The following is a 20,297-nucleotide window of genomic DNA, read 5'->3' on the forward strand; positions in this document are numbered from 1 at the left end:
TTTACCCAAAATAAGCTGATGCCTTACAGTATTTTGCTTTAAGATGCTGTCATATGTGCCATGATGAGGAAAATCTAATGTATAATTTATCTTGTAATGTCTCAGGCTATAATTCTAGTAACACCGCCAGTTATTCTTACTGAGTGACACTTTGACAAGCTTTGTAATCGCTTGTCCATTTTCTTTCCCTCTACTGTAGCTGGTACTACCGTAACCTGAGTCGAGGAGAAGCAGAAGACATGTTGATGCGAATTCCTCGAGATGGAGCGTTTCTGATTAGAAAGAGAGATGAGCCTGATTCATTTGCCATGACATTCAGGTAAGAAAAGACACATGTGACTGTGCAAGGGACAGCTCAGTGGTTTGAGCATTGGCCTGCTAAACCCAAGGTTGTGAGTTCAATCCTTGAGGGGGCCATTTAGGGATCTGGGGCAAAAATTGGGGATTGGTACTGCTTTGAGCAGGGGGTTGGACTAGATGATCTCCTGAGGTCCCTTCCAACCCTCATATTCTATGACTCTAACATATAGGGCCATTCATGCTCTCTGGTTTTGAACATTTAAAATCTTCCTGTTGTATCTTTTGCATGTATAAAATCTGAGTTTGCTCTTGCAGCTTAGGTAGTTAGCCACACAGTTTCTTGATGTGCACACATAAGTGGATGCATGGGCAAAATATATGCGCACGTATGGATGGAGTGGATAATTTTGAGTATGGCTAAAAACTTGGCCCAGGATATCTCATACTGTAGTGCGTGTGTGGACCTTTCTTGGCTTCTGTGAAGCTGTATGCCAGTGCAGTTCTCTGTGCCAGATCAGCACTACAGATCCTAGGTCTCTGACCAGAGGAAACCTACTTAAGTTGCATAATAATTTGAGGTTCATTCATTCAGCATCTGTTACATTATGCAGCACACTAAAAATGAAAGTTGCCATTTGTCTGCTGTTAAGTATCCTTGCTAATAGCAACTGCTTTATAACAACAGTTTCTCTTATTGAAACTGTGTGCTTATAAGAACTGTAATGTACTCTATTGCAATTTTGAATCATATTAAGTTTCTTCAATCGTGTCTGTTAATGCAGTATAGAATATTGTCTTGGAGAGCAGATACATGCTGTCTTTTATTTATGTACTTTACATTGAAGATTTTCAGACTTCTCAAGTCTGCAGTGAGCTCTAGTTTCATCTTTCTCCTATTGGGAAGATAGGGTATTAAAGTCCATTATGGATTCTATACAGTAGTGTCCTTATGAAAACAATTCATAGCCAGAAAAGTTTGTAGGTCTGGAAATTTTGTAGGTATCTTCCATGAATAGAAAAGTGGTTGGGTGGTGGTTTTTACAGTGATTACCAAAAATTCAAAAAATTTTCAAGTGGATAGGAATTTTTCCTTTAAAAGTAGATTGTAGTGGCTATCAGAAGCATTATGGGGATAAAGTAGCCACTGTTTCTGGGGAGACTGCTTCTTGTCACTTAATAGTGATTGACAGTGACAGGCTTCCAAAGAGAATCTTAGTCCAGATAAATTCTTTTTGGCTAGATGACTGGTGAAGCTCAGAGGAGTCTGGAGTGTGAGGGTTAGTGGGCAAATGAAAACAGGAAAAAAATGAGGATATTTCCAATGCTCCACATATTGGAGATGGGAAAGACAATTCCTGAATCCGTTCTATTTGTGAATTGAATGGGGGAACCTGAAATTAATTTGGATAAATGAGGCTTTGGAAAAGTGCAGAACTTTTTAATACATTTAACATGTGTCAAGGGATAATGGTAACAGTTCATGGTAAGTGAGGTTTTACTGTGTTAGGCCCCAGTGACTTTTAAAGTATCACAGCACCTGTACTAATTCCACAGAGCTGAGGGGAAAGTGAAGCACTTCAGAATTCAACAAGAAGGCCGCCTCTTTGTGCTGGGCACCTCTGCCTATTTTGAAAGCTTAGTTGAACTGGTGACCTACTACGAAAAGCACACGCTGTATAGGAAAATGAAACTGCGTTACCCTGTGACTGAGGAACTGCTAGAGCGCTACAGCACGGCAAGTGATTACCTTTGTAATGAAGTGATTCAGTGAAAGATAAACACTCTCCTCCTCCGTAGTAGGAGGTGAAGGAGGATAAAATTCCAACCCTCCCTCCGCCCTCCCAGGGGAAAAAAAGTAACCGCATACATCAAAGCAGCTTTTTGCAGCTTAGTTTTTTGTCTGTTAAAGAAAAGCTAGGAGACCTGCAGTGATTATGAACCAAATCCATAGCACCACCTGCTAGTTTTTTCAGTTCCACATAATCTCCCTCAGCCTCTCCAAGTTCTTCACAAGCGTTTCATGAATTAAGTGATACTTCTGTGAGGTGGTGTGGTTCTACTACTGTTTGATCAAAGATAGGCATAGGCAGGTTAAATGACTTTCCCAAGGCTACATGATGAGCTAGTGATAGAAATGGGCCTCTAATAGAAGTCGGGACTCCCAGCTCTGGTCAGCCCCACAGTTTATGAATTGCTGAAGTGATACTGTAGATACGTGTGTACAGCACATAAGGATCCCCCACTCTGTAGAACAGTCCTGTTGTAGATTTAAAATATATTTTCTTAACTGTTTTTTCCTCTCCATTTTTAGGAGAAAGATATTAATGCGCTCTATGATGTCAAGATGTATGTGGAGCCTAATGAAATAACCCCATCAGTGGTATGTTTACGTTCAAGTGGTTTTTCAAACTAAACCTTCCTGTCGTGGCTGAAAAGATGTCAGAACATTTGTGTTGATTTTTCCGTTAATTTCAATCACACTTTTCAATATTTGTATCTGGCTTGTGGGGGAAGGTAAAACTCAAGAGGAGTATAATTTTTCCCTACACATTTTCTATATGCAAAGCTAGTATTTACTCATGCAGACAAGAAATTGAGCAGCTGGCTTCTCAGCGTGCATAGGTGATTCTGATTTTCACATGAATGCTTGTGTGGATGTGCCTGGAAATTTGAACCTACATATATGCACCGAGTAAAAATGATTACTTGTGCAGGGTTTTGCATGCAAAGGAAGGTGGACAGTCTTGCACACTTCTTATACAGTATTGAACTTTTAAAATTTCTTTTATTATGCATGTTTTTAAATGTTAAACAAAAATGGCATGGTAAATACATATTTAGCTGTAATTCTCGCAAAAGCCATCTAGGCTGTAAATGCACATTCAGCTGTAATTCTTTCCCTTCGTGACTAATGATTGTGCATTACTGTGGAAGAATTCAGGTAGAAGTAAATTTCAGGATAAGGAAATTGCTTGTCCTGATAGAAACTTGGGTTTCCTAGAGGTAATGTATTCTGTAGTATTGTTGATGAGGTTTTGAAGGGGATGATAGGACTGAAGAGAGAGAGACCGCATCCCAAGCCTTGAGGCTCAGATTGTATCTGGGTATATGTGAGCAGGGATGATAGCTCACGGTTCTCTGTGTAGAATAACCATGCATCCACAAAAGAAGTACTCTTTTGGCTGGTGTTTGAAGGATACTGGTTAAACAGTGCCACTTCCTTACACCAGCAGATGTCACTCTGGAACCTTAGAGTTAAGCTTACCCAGTCTAATAAAGAAAGATCTTTTTTCTTTTGAGATGGATTTATTGATCATTTTGTGACCTGTCCCTCTCTCTGACCCTTTTATTTTGTTTCTTTTACAGCCTCAGAGAACAGTGAAAGCCATATATGACTATAAAGCTAAGAGAAGTGATGAACTGAGCTTCTGCAGAGGGGCCCTAATTCATAACGTCACAAAGGAATCAGGAGGCTGGTAAGGAGAGTGATTCCTTGTAGAAGAGCCGCCACGGAGTGTATGTGATGGGGAAATGAATTCAGCTTTGTGCAGGGGTTCTTAAAATCTCTGCTTCTGACCCAGCCACTGTTCCTTATACATCCCAGAAGTTGATGAAGAAAGAAAATCCCCTTTTATTTTTCTCACCTTCCCACCTTGACACTCATTGTTCCTGCCTGGCTTTTTGACAAGAAGTACTGTAAAGTGTTTGGTAACTGTCAAAGAGCTTTTGAGAGGAGTGACCATGTGGATAGCACTCTCTGCTGCTGTGTGACATCCAGGTTTGAGTCCTAGCCAGTCCTTTGCTGTCTGGGATGGAAGGGGCAGGGGTCACTGTCTTTATCAGGAGGGAGTGACTTGCATCGCTTGGTAACTGCATTGTGGACAAGCCAATAATGAGGTTGATGGGATCTGAAAGTAGTCCTATCCGTCTCTCCTAGGTAGTGGCATTGCTAGCCCTCGAAGGAAATGGGTATCATTGCAGAGAAATGGGCAGGGGAAAAATCTTCCACTGGGAATAGTAAAACTTCTGCTATGAAGGAAATCAGTGCTGCTCTCTGGAACAGCTGGCAGTAGTGGTTCCAAGTATGGCATGGCTTGATTTTTTGCTGCTACCCACATTCTTTTGATGATCACCCTTTATTGCAGCCTCAGCGCTCCCTTCATTGCTTTCTCCCACTCTCATATCTGTACCTTCCCCCCCCATACCAACAACCTATGCTTGGTACAGCCTCCCTATCTCAGGGTGTCAGGCCTGCTTCCTTTCCCCATTCATATCCCTCCCAAAAACCCACTTCTTGCAGGAGACCCTCCAAAGGCTAACCCTGGGTCAATGCAGCATCCCTCTCCATGCTTTGCACAACACCCCTTGAAAACCAAAATGGATTTAGGTTATCTCCGTCCTCTGAGTATCTGCCCACAAGTTTTCATTCCTACCTGGCTTATAAATTGATTGGAATGCTTAGGAATCTAATGTCCTCTAGTTGTTTCCACAAAGCAATCAACCACATAATAGTGTTTAGTGCTGGAGGGGAAGCTCCTTAAGTCATTAACTGCTGTTTGCAATAGCTGCAATCCCTTTGAAATCACCTACCACAGTTAATGATCTCTTTGTTAGAGCTTTTAGCTGCTTCATCACTTTTATTTTGGCAATAGCCAACTAGCAAGCTGGTCTTGGGTATTAATGACCAATTTCTTGAACATTATTGCTTAATTAATGGTCTGTGTTTGAAGGTCTTCAGTTGTCTCTTTTTTTAATTTCAGGTGGCAAGGAGACTATGGAGAAAAAGTCCAACACTATTTTCCATCTAATTACGTTGAAGACATGTCAACTGATAACTTAGCAGACCTTGAAAGCCAGGTGAGGAGTTCAGGATTTGGTTCATGTCTTCCATTAGCACGATGCTGCCCTCTGCACACTGAGTTGGTTTCTCTCATTCATGGGAATATAACTATATGTTGTGCATGATGCAGCCTTAGCATAGAGTAGAAAAGTACACATAGTGTTTGCCGTCCTTGGGGCTGTGCAGACACAATTGTCTTCTGTCCTTGATGCCACTAGTTGTGTTTGGCAGGTTATTCCTTATGGAACTGCATTTGGGGAGAGGTATTGACGCAGTGTGTTATAAGCAATTCCCTGCAGGCTAAAGATTAGCATACAGTAACTCCTCACTTAACAGTCTAGTTATGTTCTTGAAAAATGCGACTTTAAGCGAAACGATGTTTAGCGAATCCAATTTCCCCATAAGAATTAATATAAATGGGGGAGTTAGGTTTCAGGGAAATTTTTTTCACCAGACAAAAGACATTATAGACATATACAGTATAAGTTTTAAACAATTTTAAACAAACAATTAATTTAATACTGTACTCAGCAATGATGATTGTGAAGCTTGGTTGAGATGGTGGAGTCAGAGGGTGAAAGAGGGTGGATCGTCCGGCTGCTCCTCTTGCTATTCTTTCCAATGTGCTGGGCTACTCAACCCCCCAGCTCTGCCCCAGGCCCACCTCCACTCCACACCCCTGGCCTCTTCCTGCCTCTGCTCCACTGCCCTCCCCAGAGCATGCCATGTCCTCACTCCTCTCCCTCCCCCTCCCCCAGCCTCCTGAATGCCACAAAACAGCTGATCTTGGAGTTGTTGATCCATGGGGCTGCCGGTGGGTGGGAGGTGCTGGGTGTGGCTGTGGAAGGAAGCTGATAGGGGGGCTGCCGGCCCACCCTGGTTCCAAGCCCCCACGGCCAAAGAACGTTATAAGTAAACATTGTTCTACTTTAAATAAGTATGTTCTCTAATAGATCAACAGCGTAACAACAAAACAACGCTACCCAGGACAACGTTAAGTAAGGAGTTTCTGTACATGGTCAGATTTTCAGATAGATGTGTGGAACAATTATGTGCCCCACATATGCACTTAATTTGCCAACATAGTTACTGCAATGGTTTTTGCAAATGGGAAAACGGAATGCACAGATGCATCTAATTAGCTGTTTTCACACCCTGTTACCCAGTAGGTAACTGAGCCAATTGTGCCAGCCAAAAGCATGTGAAAATGTGTTCCAGAGTCTTTGACAAAGAGCAATTTAATCTAACAAATGAAAGCAAAAGTCTGAGTAGGCAGTTATTAAATTGCATGAATCCTTTTGCTTTTTTAAAATAAAATGTTCGATGAACCCTCAGATCAGTGATGCCTTGGGTGTGTGTGGGGAAATTTATATGAACACTTTGGTCTTTCTGGTATTATAAAGGAAAGCTTTAAAAATGAGTAATTATGCTAGGACAGTAGCTTCGTAATGTAATAGTCAAAATACAGTGAACCGGTTGAATTGAAGACCCACAGATGAACCAGGGTTATTCCCAGCCTCACTAGTCATCTTTCATCCATAATGAGAGATCCTCTCACTAAAAGTGAACTTTTTAAACAGAGCCCTTGACAGTTTCTCCATGACACTGTGGGCAGTTAACTTTGTGTTTAATTTTTGTTATGCATCCTGTGACTACTGATTAAAAAGGGAAAAGATTAAGAGAATCCAAATTAAACCCATTGTTTCTTCACAGATTATTGAGGACAACCCCTTAGGATCTCTGTGTCGTGGCATACTGGTCCTCAATGCATACAATGTCGGTACGTAGCCTCTGAAGCTTGTAGCGGGATTCCTAGGTTTTCCTCCTTTATTTGGGCTGTTTCCCCTAGAGAAGGAAAGATGATGCTATCTATTCAGCCTGACAAGAGATTTTATCATAGTGGAAATCTGTATGGTTGGCTGCTGCATTGAACCAGCCATTCATACAGCATGCAGTTAAGACTAAAAGAGTTGATACATTTTTGTATGTGTCTTTTGTTACTGTGCTGTCCAATAGTGAAAATGCCGCAAGGGAAGCATGGCAAGGCTTTTGTCTTCGTACTGGAACCCAAGAATCCAGAAGACCCTCCGGTTGAATTTGCAACAGATACGGTGGAAGAGCTGTTTGAATGGTTCCAAGGCATCAGGGAAATCACACGGAAAACTGCAGAAGAGGTACCAGTAGAAAAGAAAATTTTTGTTTTATTTTGCAATGGATAGTTATAAAATTAGGAAATAATGAGTCTTCGGCCATTTGAGAACCACTTAAGCTCCCCAAACCTCACTAAAGCCTGAACCGCTGAAGTCTCTTGCATATTTATTTTACAGGACTTGGTTCTGCAGTTTGACTTCAGTGCGACTATTTACATGCTTAAAGTAAAACACCTCACTAATCTGGGTCTTGTTTTCTAAATTTTCAGGCACCTCAGGACAGTTAGCAGAACGTCAGCCATCAAAGAGAATTTTAACACTTTCAGCAGAGTTCTCCCTCAAGTTGATGACTTGAGTGCTTTATGCCTTGTGGTGTTGCCTGCATCTATGCAAAGTAAATAGGATATACTAAAAAATGATAATGGTAGTGTTTTACGTCCACTTTGCACAGGTGTAAGTTATGGCATGCCTCGTGCAAGGCAGTGGAGAACCAGGCTTGAAAAGTATTATAGTAAATCCCCGAATATATGTGCTATCTGAGCTCCTTTGCCTAAACTCCTCTTCATAATCCTGCTTCCTACCTCTGCTGTCTAGTGTATACATTTGTAAAACACTTTCTTACTTGTGCCAATAACTTTATTATATACGGCTAGTAATAATTTGCAGTTTGGAATTCCTCACTTTATCTTCACTTGGGTGTTTTCCAGGTCTCTGAAGATTTCCCCCCACTTCAGCTTCTCAACTCAGGGCCTTATCCACTTTGTCATCCCTGTTTTATATCGGCACAAACCGTGTCCTAGGAATGGTCTATTATTGTTGGTATTCATTCCTGGTTAGCTATCCTTAGAAGTGTACTTTTAAGAACGAGTTTACAGCACCTGGAAATGCTCCTTTGCTCGTGAAAACATTGCTTTTAAGGGAAAGCTATATGTCTATTGGGATGTTACACTGTGGTGGGTCACTGTGTATTACAAAGAGGTAATAGCTTATATCTGCACTTCTCCAAGGCTATGTCAGTTCATAATACTAAATTCCTCTTTGCTTTTCTTAGACCACAGCACACAGTCTCTGGTCTGGTGACTGCTTCTGGAAAAACGTCTCTCTGCAGCTCCTGTTTTCCTCCCTCCTCCTGCTGTTGTGAGAATTTCTTTTGGAGATTTCCTATTTCCTACTGCTTTGTAGCCTTTTGTACTGAAGCTAGTAACTATTCAGTATGTGACTCCATTTATACTTCCTATCCTGCAATCACTTCTTGAATCTTTTTTGTAATTTTGATCACCTCCTGCCAAATTCTACCTTCACTTGATGCAGGGCTCTCATTGACTTCAGTGGCTTCTAATCTGCACCAGGAATGGCCATGAATAGCTGCTGCCTGCCAAAGTGAGGAGTAGCCTGGTTCCCCAACTCCCATTTGAATGGGTTGCAGGTATCCTCATTCAGCTCCCACAACACCAAGATTTAAACCATCTAGTATTGCAGTAGATTATGGACTTTTCCATAATGATGCCTGTTTGATCGTAAATTATTTTTTCATACCTGGAAACGCTGGCTTGCTTTGCAAAAAGTGAACTGCTGGAGCAGTGCGCTTTGCATTTGGAGACAGCTGGAATTCAGTCTTGGAGGCACAAGAGATACTTAATCCTGATCGAGATCATAAATAAATGGAGAGAAACTTCGTTATGCTTTGCATTTTTTTGTCTGTGCATTTATATGAGGGTGTTGAGTCAAGAATTTAGCTAGATTTATATGGATGTACATAAAAACAGTAATTTAGCTGCCAAGCTTCTTTATATGATTCCGATTCAGGAAAGTGCTTAGGCCTAGATTTTTAAAGGTATTGAGGCGGTTGCTGCACTCAACTTGCAATGTCTAAGGCTCATTTTGAAAATTAATTTAGATACTTAGGAACCTGAGTGCCTAAATCCCTTTTGAAAACGAGACTTAAACTGCTAAACCCATTAGGTATTGCAACATTGAGTGCAGCACCACTTAAATGCCTTTAAAAATCTGGGCCTTAAGCACATGCTTAACTGCTTTCTTGAATTGGGAATAAAAATGTATGTAGGACCTCTGGTTTTATGTTTTAACCAATAAAGACGACCTCCCCCCATTAAAAAAATGAAATAGGTGTTTTTATCCAGCAAACACTGGATAAACACTGTAAATGGTTATTTGCCTCTAAGGGCCTGTCCAATCAGAGCAGTAATGTGGAGTACAGGAGTGTGATTCCTAAAGCACAATAGGATGTTGTACATTAATTGGTCCATGTAGACCCTGCTGGTGTGCACTAAAGGCTCCCTAGTGTGCTTTTATATAGTGCTGTTTGAAACAACACTATGTTAAAGTGCCTTAGGGAACATTACAAAGAGATTACTTGTTACAGTATATACTACTGTAATGAGTAATGGATATAACATAATATCCATTACTCATTACAGTATACAAGTGAGAGACCCGAAAACCCCGAGTTATTGGAAACCTACATAAAACTAAAAAATTGTTAAAAATGAACACCCAAAATTATATTAATAAACCCTGAAAAACAGAAGCCCTAAATATATGTCACATCCAAGTACGTTTATGAAGTGTTAAATATGAAATCAGGGAGCTGGGAATATTTTAACATAATCATCCTTTCTTTAGAATATGTCCTAGTTTATTGTGCCATCATGTTCTACATATGTGCAATCTAAAAATATTTTTTTAATCTTAAACAGGAGACTAGGAGGAAATACTGGGAAAAGAATCAATTAATTGCCATTGAATTATCTGACTTGGTAATCTACTGCAAACCTACAAGCAAATCGAAGGACAATTTAGGTGATTTATTTTTAATAATAAATTTCGCCTTGCCTGCTTGCATGCTAATCCTGTTCAAAGAAACATTATTTGAAATTTCAGAATTGAAAATAAAATACCTCCTTTCTGCACTGGGAGAGAGAGCTCAGAGAGCTCATGCAGCAGGATTTTCAGTGTCAAATTGGAATTGTACACTGGAGAGAGCTTTATAGTATTCAAATGATAAAGTGTCAGGTAAAATCTAGTGAGTTATTAGAATTGTTTTGAGCATACATCTCAACCTGTCGAGGCTCAAGTCTGGGACAAAATGTGGAACAAACTCAATCTAAAATAGACTTACTCTACATTATGTAATATTTTGCTGTAACAGTCTGATTGTCACTTACAATAAGACCCCTTGAAGCTACTGGAGTGACATGAAGATGTCTTAATGTAAATGAGAATGTGGGGCAATAACAGTAAAAATTTCTGGATTGACACTGAAATTGATTACTTGCTGGGTTTTTGCCATTGCAACCAGATCCATGGAATACCCAACAAATATCCCCTTCCTGCTTAAGATTCTTTGTGAATGCTTGCAGTAAGCCATAAAGGTAGATTTGAGGTGGTGTTAACCATGGCTTGCCCTCCATTCCTCCACTTACATAGAGGAAAGGATGTGCTGCAGTGCTCAAATGAGCATTATTAGCAGTGACGGGATGAGAACAACACTGTAGCCTTCATCCAGTCCCACCACAATGAGCAGTTAGAGAACTTGTCAGGCAGACAGGTTATTTTAATTTTCAGACTTGATGTTCAACCAGCTTGCGGTGTGTGCATTAACAAGAAGTCAATTATTGTGTTAAAGGATGAGGTAAAGCAAGGCTCCAGTGGAAATGGAGAATAAATGGTGGTTTCTTTCTCCTTTTTTTGCCTTTTTCTCCTCCCCTCCTCCTGTGTAGAAAATCCTGATTTCAGAGAAGTCCGTTCTTTTGTGGAAAACAAAGCTGAAAGTGTTGTCAGGCAGAAGCCTGGTGAGCTGTTGAAATACAACCAAAAGGGACTGACGCGGGTCTACCCTAAAGGACAGAGGGTTGACTCATCTAACTATGACCCATTTCGCCTCTGGTTTTGTGGCGCCCAGATGGTGTCTCTTAATTTCCAGACCCCAGGTAACATTCTCATAAAGAGGAGCTTTAATTTGTTTTTCATTCTTTCAATTGACCATTAAGAAGTTCCCCCTCTAGTTTCTCCACCACCCTGGACATTGTGGTTGATATCTTACTAAAGAAGGAAGATAGATGGAAGAAGGAATGTGAGTGCTTGAGAGGATTGAAACTATATGAGTTGTTTGCTTGTGACTCTGTGGATTGGCTACTCGTGCAGATCCCAGAAAATTCATCTCCATACACCCTGCAGAGTTCACTTGTGGGACCTGATCCAACTCCTTTGAAATAGTGGAGTCTTTCTCTTAACTTTAGTGGGTGTTGGACTGGCATGTACGACCACAACAAGTGTAAATCAGCATAGCTCCACTGATTTCGATAGTGACACCGATTAACAGCAGCTGAGGATCAGGCCCTCTTACTTCCGTAGGCGCCGACTTCTACTTGCGCCGGTTGGTGCTCGACCCCCCCTTTTCCCCCGGCCCGGCCCCACCCCCTCTCATCCCTGCCCCGCTCTCTCCCTGCCCCTATTCCAACTTCTGACCAAAATCCCCGTCTCAGCCCTGCCTCCTCCCCTGAGCGCACCACGTTCCCGCTCCTCCCCCCTCCCTCCCAGAGCTTGCTACACCGCCAACAGCTGTTTGGCAGCAGCAAATGCTGGGAGGTAGGCAGAGGAGCGGGGATGCGGCGCACTCAGGGGAGGAGGTGGAGGAGGAGGTGAGGGGTAGGGTGGGGAGAGGAGCTTGGCTGCCGGTGGGTGCACAGTAGCTACTAACTTTTCCCCATGGGTGCTCCAGCTCCGGAGCACCCACGGAGTCGGCGCCTATGCTTACTTCACATTGTACTGTGTTGTGTTAACTGAGTAACTCAATTTAATGATCAAGAGATACTAGAAGAGCTGGTTGGAGAAACTTTGGTGTCAGAATACACAGTGTCATTAAAATTGATACACTTCATGAAATTGTGTCAGGTGCACAAGAATTTCATTTCCTGTTTTAACATTTTTGGATATGAATTGTATAGATTTTTTTTCATTTTGAGATCACTTTCATTTTGTTTCTTAATTTTGTATGATCATAAAACTATTTTTAAAAGATCAGAATCTAAACGAAATATTTCAGTTTTGTCAAAATGAAATGTTTTGATTGACCTGGAAAAAAATTCCAGAATTTTCTTTCATGGGGAATTTTGAAATGTTCCATTTTTGTTCCTTTCAAAACCTCAAGATGTTTTCTGAAAGTAGCTTTTTCCCTTTGCACAGCTCTAGCGATATCAGCTTGTATTTGTTACTATATTGGTATTTTGACCAGTTCACTGGCAAGGGAAAATGTGTTTGAATTGGAAATTCACAACATTTCTGGTCTGACAGAATTTCTCTTGGCTTTGATATGAAGTTCAGTGTGAACGCAAGTGTCTCTTTCAGATTTGTAATCAGTGGACCAATGACAATCAGTTCTAATTACTGAAGTGAAACATTAGTCATCACCTAGTCTTTGTGAAAGTGGCAACCAGTGGGAATGGCACTAAGGAGCCATCAAATTGATACTTTGTCATCCTTTTGGATTTAATAAAATGGGGAACTCTACTGTCATGGCTATTTCATTCTTTCCCTAGATAAATACATGCAAATAAACCATGCCTTGTTTTCACTTAATGGACGGACTGGATACATTCTGCAGCCAGAAAGCATGCGAAATGAGGACTATGACCCAATGCCAAGTGAATCAAAGAGGAAACTGCAGATGCTTTTGACAGTGAGGGTAAATATTTTCTTTTGTAAATATATTCTTACAAGTAGTAAAGGTCTATATGACTCACAACAAATAAAACTGTTATATTTTCAGAGCAAGAGCTGTGACAATTGCCAAAACATACTTTATTTAAATGTCAGTGTTTTAGGAATAAAACTAATTCTGCTACTTTCCCTGAAATAAAATAAGTTTCTCTCTGTCACGTCAATGAATATAGAACAGAAAAAAATGGAATGCATATGGTGACTATTCAAAATCAAATCAAATCAACTTACATTGAACCCCACCTTAGTTCTCATTAAAAAGATCTGATTAGAGACTGGTTAGCAACAGAGTTATTAGTTCAGCAGGTTTCCAATTGACAGAAATAGGTTTTTATAATGAAAAAAAGAAACTAAGTCAGAAAAAAAGTTAGCTTTAACACGATAGGGGAAAATGCAGCTATTTTGGTTCACTTCATCCTTTCAGAATCTCATTTTTCATTAAGAAAAAGAGTTTGTTTGAAAATTACACTACAGTGGGTCCTGGCACCATCTGTAAGTTGAACTTGTTTGTGTTCTCAGCTGCTATTCAGTAAGAGAAACGTCTTCCAAAATAGCATATGTTTTATGAGAAATGATGGTAAGGAACAAACACACTGTAACCACTTCTCACTGCAGTTTGGATGCAGACACGGGCTATAAAAGTAAAGCAAAAGAACAAGTGCTTTTTAAAAAAAATGTAAGAAGTGCTAAAAGAGTACAGAACCTCACTATTATCTCGTCATCTTGAGAGTGGAACTGTGGCATTTGAAGTGAGGCATCTTCTGTATGTTCTGTGAAAGTGTGGTATACAGAGCTGGATTTTCAGACACAGTTCTCCATTTTTGCAGACACATTTTTGTACCCATACTTATTTATGCTCATGATTTAGGTCACTTAGATGTTTGTCAAGTGCATTCATTGACATGCATTTACAAGTGCATTCATTGACCAGCATGTGGAAGTGACCAGAACTGTGGTCACAAATAATTGCTCGTGCCGGATTACACCTCAGATTATTTGTGCTTGCAAGAACGGAGGTCCACTTAAAATTGGATTGAAAATTTGATTCAGACTCTTGAATGCGTATGAGCAAGAGAGAAAGAAAGAAAGAGAAAGGGTTGTGTGTGTATCTATATATTGCATCCAAAAAAATCGACCTTGAAAGATGTTCAGATTGCAAAGATAAGCACACACAAATCAGGAAATGCCAGAATTATGTTTGCCTGTGCAACTCGTGCAATTGTGTTTGCCTGTGCAATTTGTGTATACATTGAGGCACAGTCTTTAATTATGTAGTCACATACTATTTTTTCCACAGAATCTCACCTCATTCGGTGAATGGGTAGTCATTCAGTATTAATTTTTCCCTCCTCTTTCAGTATGTGGGTCCAGGTCTTATTACCACATGCCATACAAACTCTATACTGAATACAGAATTAATTTCTTTATGGATGTTTCTGAGGTGCTCTCACCATAGTATCTGAGTGCTCCACAAAGATAAATGAATGAATCTGCTCAACTCCCCTGTGAAATTAGGTAGGGGAACTGAGGCACAGAGAGATTAAGGCCAGAATTGTCAAAAGGGTCCACTGAATTGGGTTTCAATCTTGGGACACCTGGGGCCTGATTTTTCAGAATATTTAGAATTTTTATAGCACTTCATATTCCCAGAGCACAGCTCCAGTCAAATTCAGTTGCAGTCATGAGCACTCAGCACTTTTGCAAATCAAACCCCAAGAGTCTCGTGTTGAGCATGCAGAAAATGAACACCCGATTAGTGGCCAACTGTGATTGTATTTGATTTGCTTAGCATCGCGTAGGCACTCAGTGGCACAGACAGGTATAGAATCCAATTACCTAGGGTGACACTGAATTTCCTTAACCATGAAGCCATCCTTTCTCTTCCTGCAATCCCCCCTTCATTTCTTCTAATGACTGTAATAAATGAGGTAGGAGAGCTACTGACAGCCATCTCCTTTGCTACAGAACCCTGATTCGTTCCCAGAACATTGTCTACCCTCTGCAATCCCTTTCCTCTTATCCATTTTTCACTCCTCTGCATTTGAGTCAGGCACCTTCCTCCTTCTACACCATGATGCCTGCAGGGAAGTATTGAGAGCACAGGAGGCACAGCCTCCCTGCTCTCAGTTTCTGTGTCTGCTGCCACAGTGGGCCCTTAGCAGCTGGGAAGAGCAGTTGCAAGCAAAGTCCTGCTCAGCCTCCCTGCAGCCCTTCACTCACTGTAGGGAAGGCACATGCACAGTCTAGTTGGCACATAAGAGCTGTGAGGGGATGGAGCATGCCCAGTACAGACAGAATCACTGGAGAATTTAGCTGCTAAATTCTAACAAGTCTGTTCTGAGCATGTGATTTTTTTTTTGGAGGCTTATAACTTGGCCATATTTGCATGTATCTTCACAAGGATGTCAATGGGCACCTCCCTGACAGCAGGGAAACCCCTTGCCAAATTTCAAGTCCCTGCTCTAGAGTGTGGAGGTGCTAGAGCTTCTTAATGAAATGGTTATAAGAGGTTTTTTTGTTTGTTTCTCTCCCCTCCCCCCTCCCACCACAGACCAAATATCCTATTTTTCTCTAATCTCATTTCGGAAATGGCTGAATCATTTTAGCTGAAAATTAAAAATAAACAAACAAGCCACTCCTCCCCATCAGCCTGAGGCAGATACTCAGCATGGAAAATTTTAGCTTGAATCGTTTAAGCTTGGAGTTATGCAAAGTTATAAGCAACTGAAAACAGGATTTTACATTGGAAAGTGTAGGGCAATCTTAACTATAAGTGTAGTTACCTGTGCCAGTGATACTTGTGTGTGTTTGTAAATATATATATTTCTACACACATCCATCTACACACGTCCAGGAGAGAAAGTGCATATATGCGTGCTCTCTTGAGGACTATTTGATAAGAAAAATAGTTGCCTTTTTCAGTGGCACTGTTTAATAGTTCTGTAGACCACTAACAGTGGTAAATTGCAGTGCCAAGTTTTTTTCAAATACTGGTATAACCTATTGTCCGTTTATAGGTTTTAGGTGCTCGCCATCTGCCTAAACCCGGCAGAAGCATTGCCTGTCCATTTGTAGAGGTGGAGATTTGTGGGGCCGAATGTGATAATAGCAAGTTCAAGACAACAGTTGTGAGTGAGTATCTGCACAACTTTCTGGGTGGGAGTGGAGTTATATTTGCAGTGCACTAAATAAAATTGGTAGAGGACATCCATCATGCATGCTATCTATAATTAAGGTTAAAATTTTGTCATGGTTATTTTTAGTAAAAGTCACGGACAGGCTGCGGGTAATAAACAAAAATTTACAGAAGCTTGAGAGTTGTCCGACTTTTACTAAAAATAATGGGTGGGGGTTGACAGGTGGACGATTGAGCGGGAGGGAGGGCGGGAGCCCTGCTGTGGGGCGGGGTGACCAGCACCTGCTGCGTGCAGTGCCTCGGAGCTGCGGGGTCTCCCCACAACCCCAGGGCTGAAGTGGAAAATGTCACGGAGGTCTCTGAAAGTCACAGAATTCGTGACTTCCATGAAATAATCTTTTCCTTATCTATAATTTACAAATATCATAGACCAGAAGGATAAGGTGACTTTATTGCTCTTAACTGATGATCATGTATTAGTACTCTAGTGCTTGCCTCAGAACCAATTAATTTTAGAACCTTCACTTTGTGTCAAATTCAGGCAGAGAAACATGCAAGTGTTAAACTGTGTTAGGTTCATAATGTGCATTTCTGTTAAGTTTCTGGCTATGTGTAATTTCCATATTTTTAAATTGCTTAGTAAGTTGAAAGTGTCTCTGAAGATGCTAGATGCAGTGTTCAGAGCTCTGTGTAGCTTGAAAGCTTGTCTCTTTCACTAACAGAAGTTGGTCCAATAAAAGATATTACCTCACCCACCTTGTCTTTCTGAAGATGCTAGTCAGTTTCTGAAGGTGCACTCCAAACAGAAAGATTCTAAGTCCTGAGGCTATTATATTTAGGTTTGAGTTCAAAGATTAGATCATTTCTTTGGCGATATCTTGGACAAGAAGGGTAGTAATACAGCTATGGAGCATGCAAAGTATTATCGTCTTGATCCAGAGCCCAATAAAGTCAAGGAAATACCCCCATTGATCTCATGGAGCTGTGTGTGCAAATGAGGTTCATTTACTAAATGTATCTGTGTGGGCCAGAGTTACACTAAAAGCCAAACTGGGGTAAGGATTTTAAATGTGAGGGTCCTACTCCACGAATTTTTTTTTACTTTAAGCCATGTGATTGGCTGTCTATTTTAGTGCCTGATTTTGGCATTTCTAGATGCACTGCTGTTTCTCTGTGACAGATGAGGCCGTGCAAAATTCTGGGTGTGGAATGAGTGCAGAATGTTCAGTAGAGAGCTGCACCAGTAGGGGAAACTGCAGTGTTTCCCAGAGAAGAGTATTTTGACCTTTATATTTTGTATTTGTATCAACCTTCAGAGCCAGATTTTCAGCCTCCAGCACACATTCAGATGACCCCACAAAACTCCACCAATGAGTATGCAAACTGGATAGGTGCATATCTGTCTACTTAGTATGTTTCATGCTAGTGTCTGTTTTTAAGCTCAGACCTGGGGCTTGTTTTTCATTAATGAGTGGGAAGCATTCACCTTTTAAAAATAGATGTCCAGGGAGGTTTGTTTATATAAATATATTAAATATGAAGAAATGTATTTAAATTTAGATTTTTTAAAATAGATCTTTCCTCCCCTGAAGAACTTCTTGAGTGGGCATACAAAAACAGCTGGGATAAGGAATTTCAGACTTCATATATAATCCCAGCATCTGCCCTTGGATATACACTTGTATGTGCATAAAGGGAAGTGATTGCATCATATCAAAATTTTTTTCTTTTCATTTCAGATGACAATGGCCTTAACCCAGTTTGGGTACCCTGTCCAGAGCAAGTGAAATTTGAAATTTATGATCCTAACCTAGCGTTTCTGCGCTTCGTTGTTTACGAGGAGGATATGTTCAGTGACCCCAACTTCTTAGCACATGCCACTTTTCCCATCAAAGGAATCAAATCAGGTAAAGATCAATAGGGTGTCATAAAGTGTTAAGCAAGAAACATGGTCTTTAGAACTGGGAGTACTGCGCATTTGCTCTCAAAACTTAGGTAGTAAAGGGCCCATCCAGCTGAAACACACCTTGGGAGATAGCTACTCTAAACTGAAAATACCACACCCTCGCTCTGAACAAAGATGTCCGACGTGTTGAAAATAATCTTTTAAATGAATTGCCCACCACCAAATCATGTTTCATTCTTTCTGCAAGAGGAAAGAGTTACATAGAACAAGTTGTATCAGCAACGAGAAAGTGGGTATGGAACAACCTGCTACTGCAGCATGATCAGTTTCACAGTGGGAAGTAAAGGCAGCTCCTGCATTCTTGGTCCCACTAGTTTGAGACTGATAGATTTAAATCTGACCCTCTGGATTAGGAGAGAGCAAATGCCAAAAAAGGATTGATGTTCTCCACCCAGTTATAGGTTTATTTTGGAGAGGTAACAGTATCAGAGGTGCTGTGTTTGTGCCCACCTTCTAATGATTTGATTATGGAATGATTACTGTGATTTAATTCATTTTGCCACAGTCTCCGTTTTATTAATGTGATTGTGTGCCCAGAATGAGTTCTGGAGAGATCACTGCTTAAGATTCTTCTGCTACCTTGGATTCTACCTTTGCTTTTTTAGCTGATCCAAATGTGGGCATCCCTTGAGTTAACTTCTGATTTCTCCAGACCTGGTTTGATTTGCAGGGCTGTGGGAAAACTTCGTCACCCCATCTCTGCCTGCTGCTTCCTTGTAAACTTCAAAGCTCTGCCTGCTCCAAGGAATGGAGCAGGTGAGCAGAATGGAAGGATCTACCCAGTCCCATACATGCTTGCCCCCAACTGCAAGCAACCCTTCCTCCTTACTTTAATTACCTCTGTGTACCTTCTCCCCAGGTTTTAGGTCAGTACCGCTCAAAAATGGTTACAGTGAAGATACAGAGCTGGCTTCCCTTCTGGTTTTCTGTGAAATGCAGCAAGTTCTGGTAAGTGCAAAGCCACTTCCTGTGTGTTACACTTTCCTCATCACTTCTGCTACACCCAGAGCATGGGTCAGTGAGTCCTTTGTGGTAACTAAGAGGAGACAGTTCAGCTCATATATTTCTGCCTGATATTGTGTGACCCTTAAGTCTTTCACACTGGTTCCTGAATGTTCATTAACCAGAATTCAGTTGCTCGCTATCTGGGTGGAGAGATGTCTTACTCTTTTAAAGAATGTTCTGCTCACACAGCAGCATTGCTGCTGGCCTTCTTGATTTGAATGAAACCGGCTAGAATTTAATTCTCTGGCAGTAGGAAAGAGCTCTTCTCAAGCTTGTATGCCCTTCTTGGAGGTGAGACTCACTAATATTGAAGCCTCACTTGGCAGTAGATACTCAGGACAGAATATATTCCTTCTCCAGTCTTCAGAATCAATCTGTGGGAAAAATAGAAGGCTTTGCCAAAGAGCAAAAGTAAAAACAATAATTGCCAATATTTCATAAAAACCGGAGACCCAGCACTGGATCCCATTGCAGATAAACCTGTCTCATTTAAGCCTTCAGAGAACATCTGTTTGAACCACTAAAATTTTGTGTGCACATAATCCTCTTCTTGGAAAAAAATTACAAATCCCTAGGAATGGAATCAGCCAGGCAGGTGGGTGAGCCACAAGCAGTTAATTACTATTGATACCCAAAGTTATTGCATACAGTACTTTAAACCAGACCCATCTTGTCTAGTTAGTGCTCTTTCCACTTTCCAAATTTTCAAGTCACAATTCTCCAGGCTTGATAGACACTCTGTGAAACAAGTGAGATGCTAGGGAGTCAAGGTGATCTCCCACATACTGCAAATTTCAGAGGAAAAAATACTCTGTTTCTGCTTTACGTTGGTGTAAGCCCACTGGAGTTGATGGAGTGACTCCAAACACAAGCTGCTGTAACTGACACCAGAATCTGGCCACTGCATTTCTTACAGCAGAACACTATGTGCTTCTCATCAGTAAGTCACTGGGTTTCTGGAGGGATTTAGTCTTGCAGCTACATAGACACTGAACTGGAAGGTATTGCATTTACAGTCATGCTCAGTTTCACAGGAGAAGCAGCAGATTTGGAGGAGTTGGGAAACACTCTTTTCCAAGTTGTGTAGAAAGTCTCACGAGACCCCCTATGCAATGACTGTATGCAATCCTGTCAGCTTCTTGGCAGCCATTGTAGCTTTCC

At 40.9% G+C, this 20,297-nt stretch overlaps 1 protein-coding gene across 1 annotated transcript in view; it reads left to right on the forward strand.

Annotated features, from left to right (window-relative positions):
* Window positions 1-20,297, forward strand: part of PLCG2 (phospholipase C gamma 2) — a 90,315-nt gene that overhangs the window by 63,457 nt on the left and 6,561 nt on the right. The window contains exons 19-31 of the mRNA XM_074968830.1: window positions 200-319; window positions 1,855-2,035; window positions 2,612-2,680; window positions 3,667-3,776; window positions 5,061-5,157; window positions 6,854-6,920; window positions 7,157-7,314; window positions 10,008-10,110; window positions 11,031-11,240; window positions 12,849-12,994; window positions 16,047-16,161; window positions 17,905-18,072; window positions 18,991-19,079. Of these exons, the coding sequence (XP_074824931.1) occupies window positions 200-319; window positions 1,855-2,035; window positions 2,612-2,680; window positions 3,667-3,776; window positions 5,061-5,157; window positions 6,854-6,920; window positions 7,157-7,314; window positions 10,008-10,110; window positions 11,031-11,240; window positions 12,849-12,994; window positions 16,047-16,161; window positions 17,905-18,072; window positions 18,991-19,079 (1,633 nt within the window). The remainder of the gene's footprint in view (window positions 1-199; window positions 320-1,854; window positions 2,036-2,611; window positions 2,681-3,666; window positions 3,777-5,060; window positions 5,158-6,853; window positions 6,921-7,156; window positions 7,315-10,007; window positions 10,111-11,030; window positions 11,241-12,848; window positions 12,995-16,046; window positions 16,162-17,904; window positions 18,073-18,990; window positions 19,080-20,297) is intronic.

The sequence above is a fragment of the Natator depressus genome, chromosome 12 (genome assembly GCF_965152275.1).
Source record: "Natator depressus isolate rNatDep1 chromosome 12, rNatDep2.hap1, whole genome shotgun sequence".
Classification (NCBI taxonomy): Eukaryota; Metazoa; Chordata; order Testudines; family Cheloniidae; genus Natator; species Natator depressus.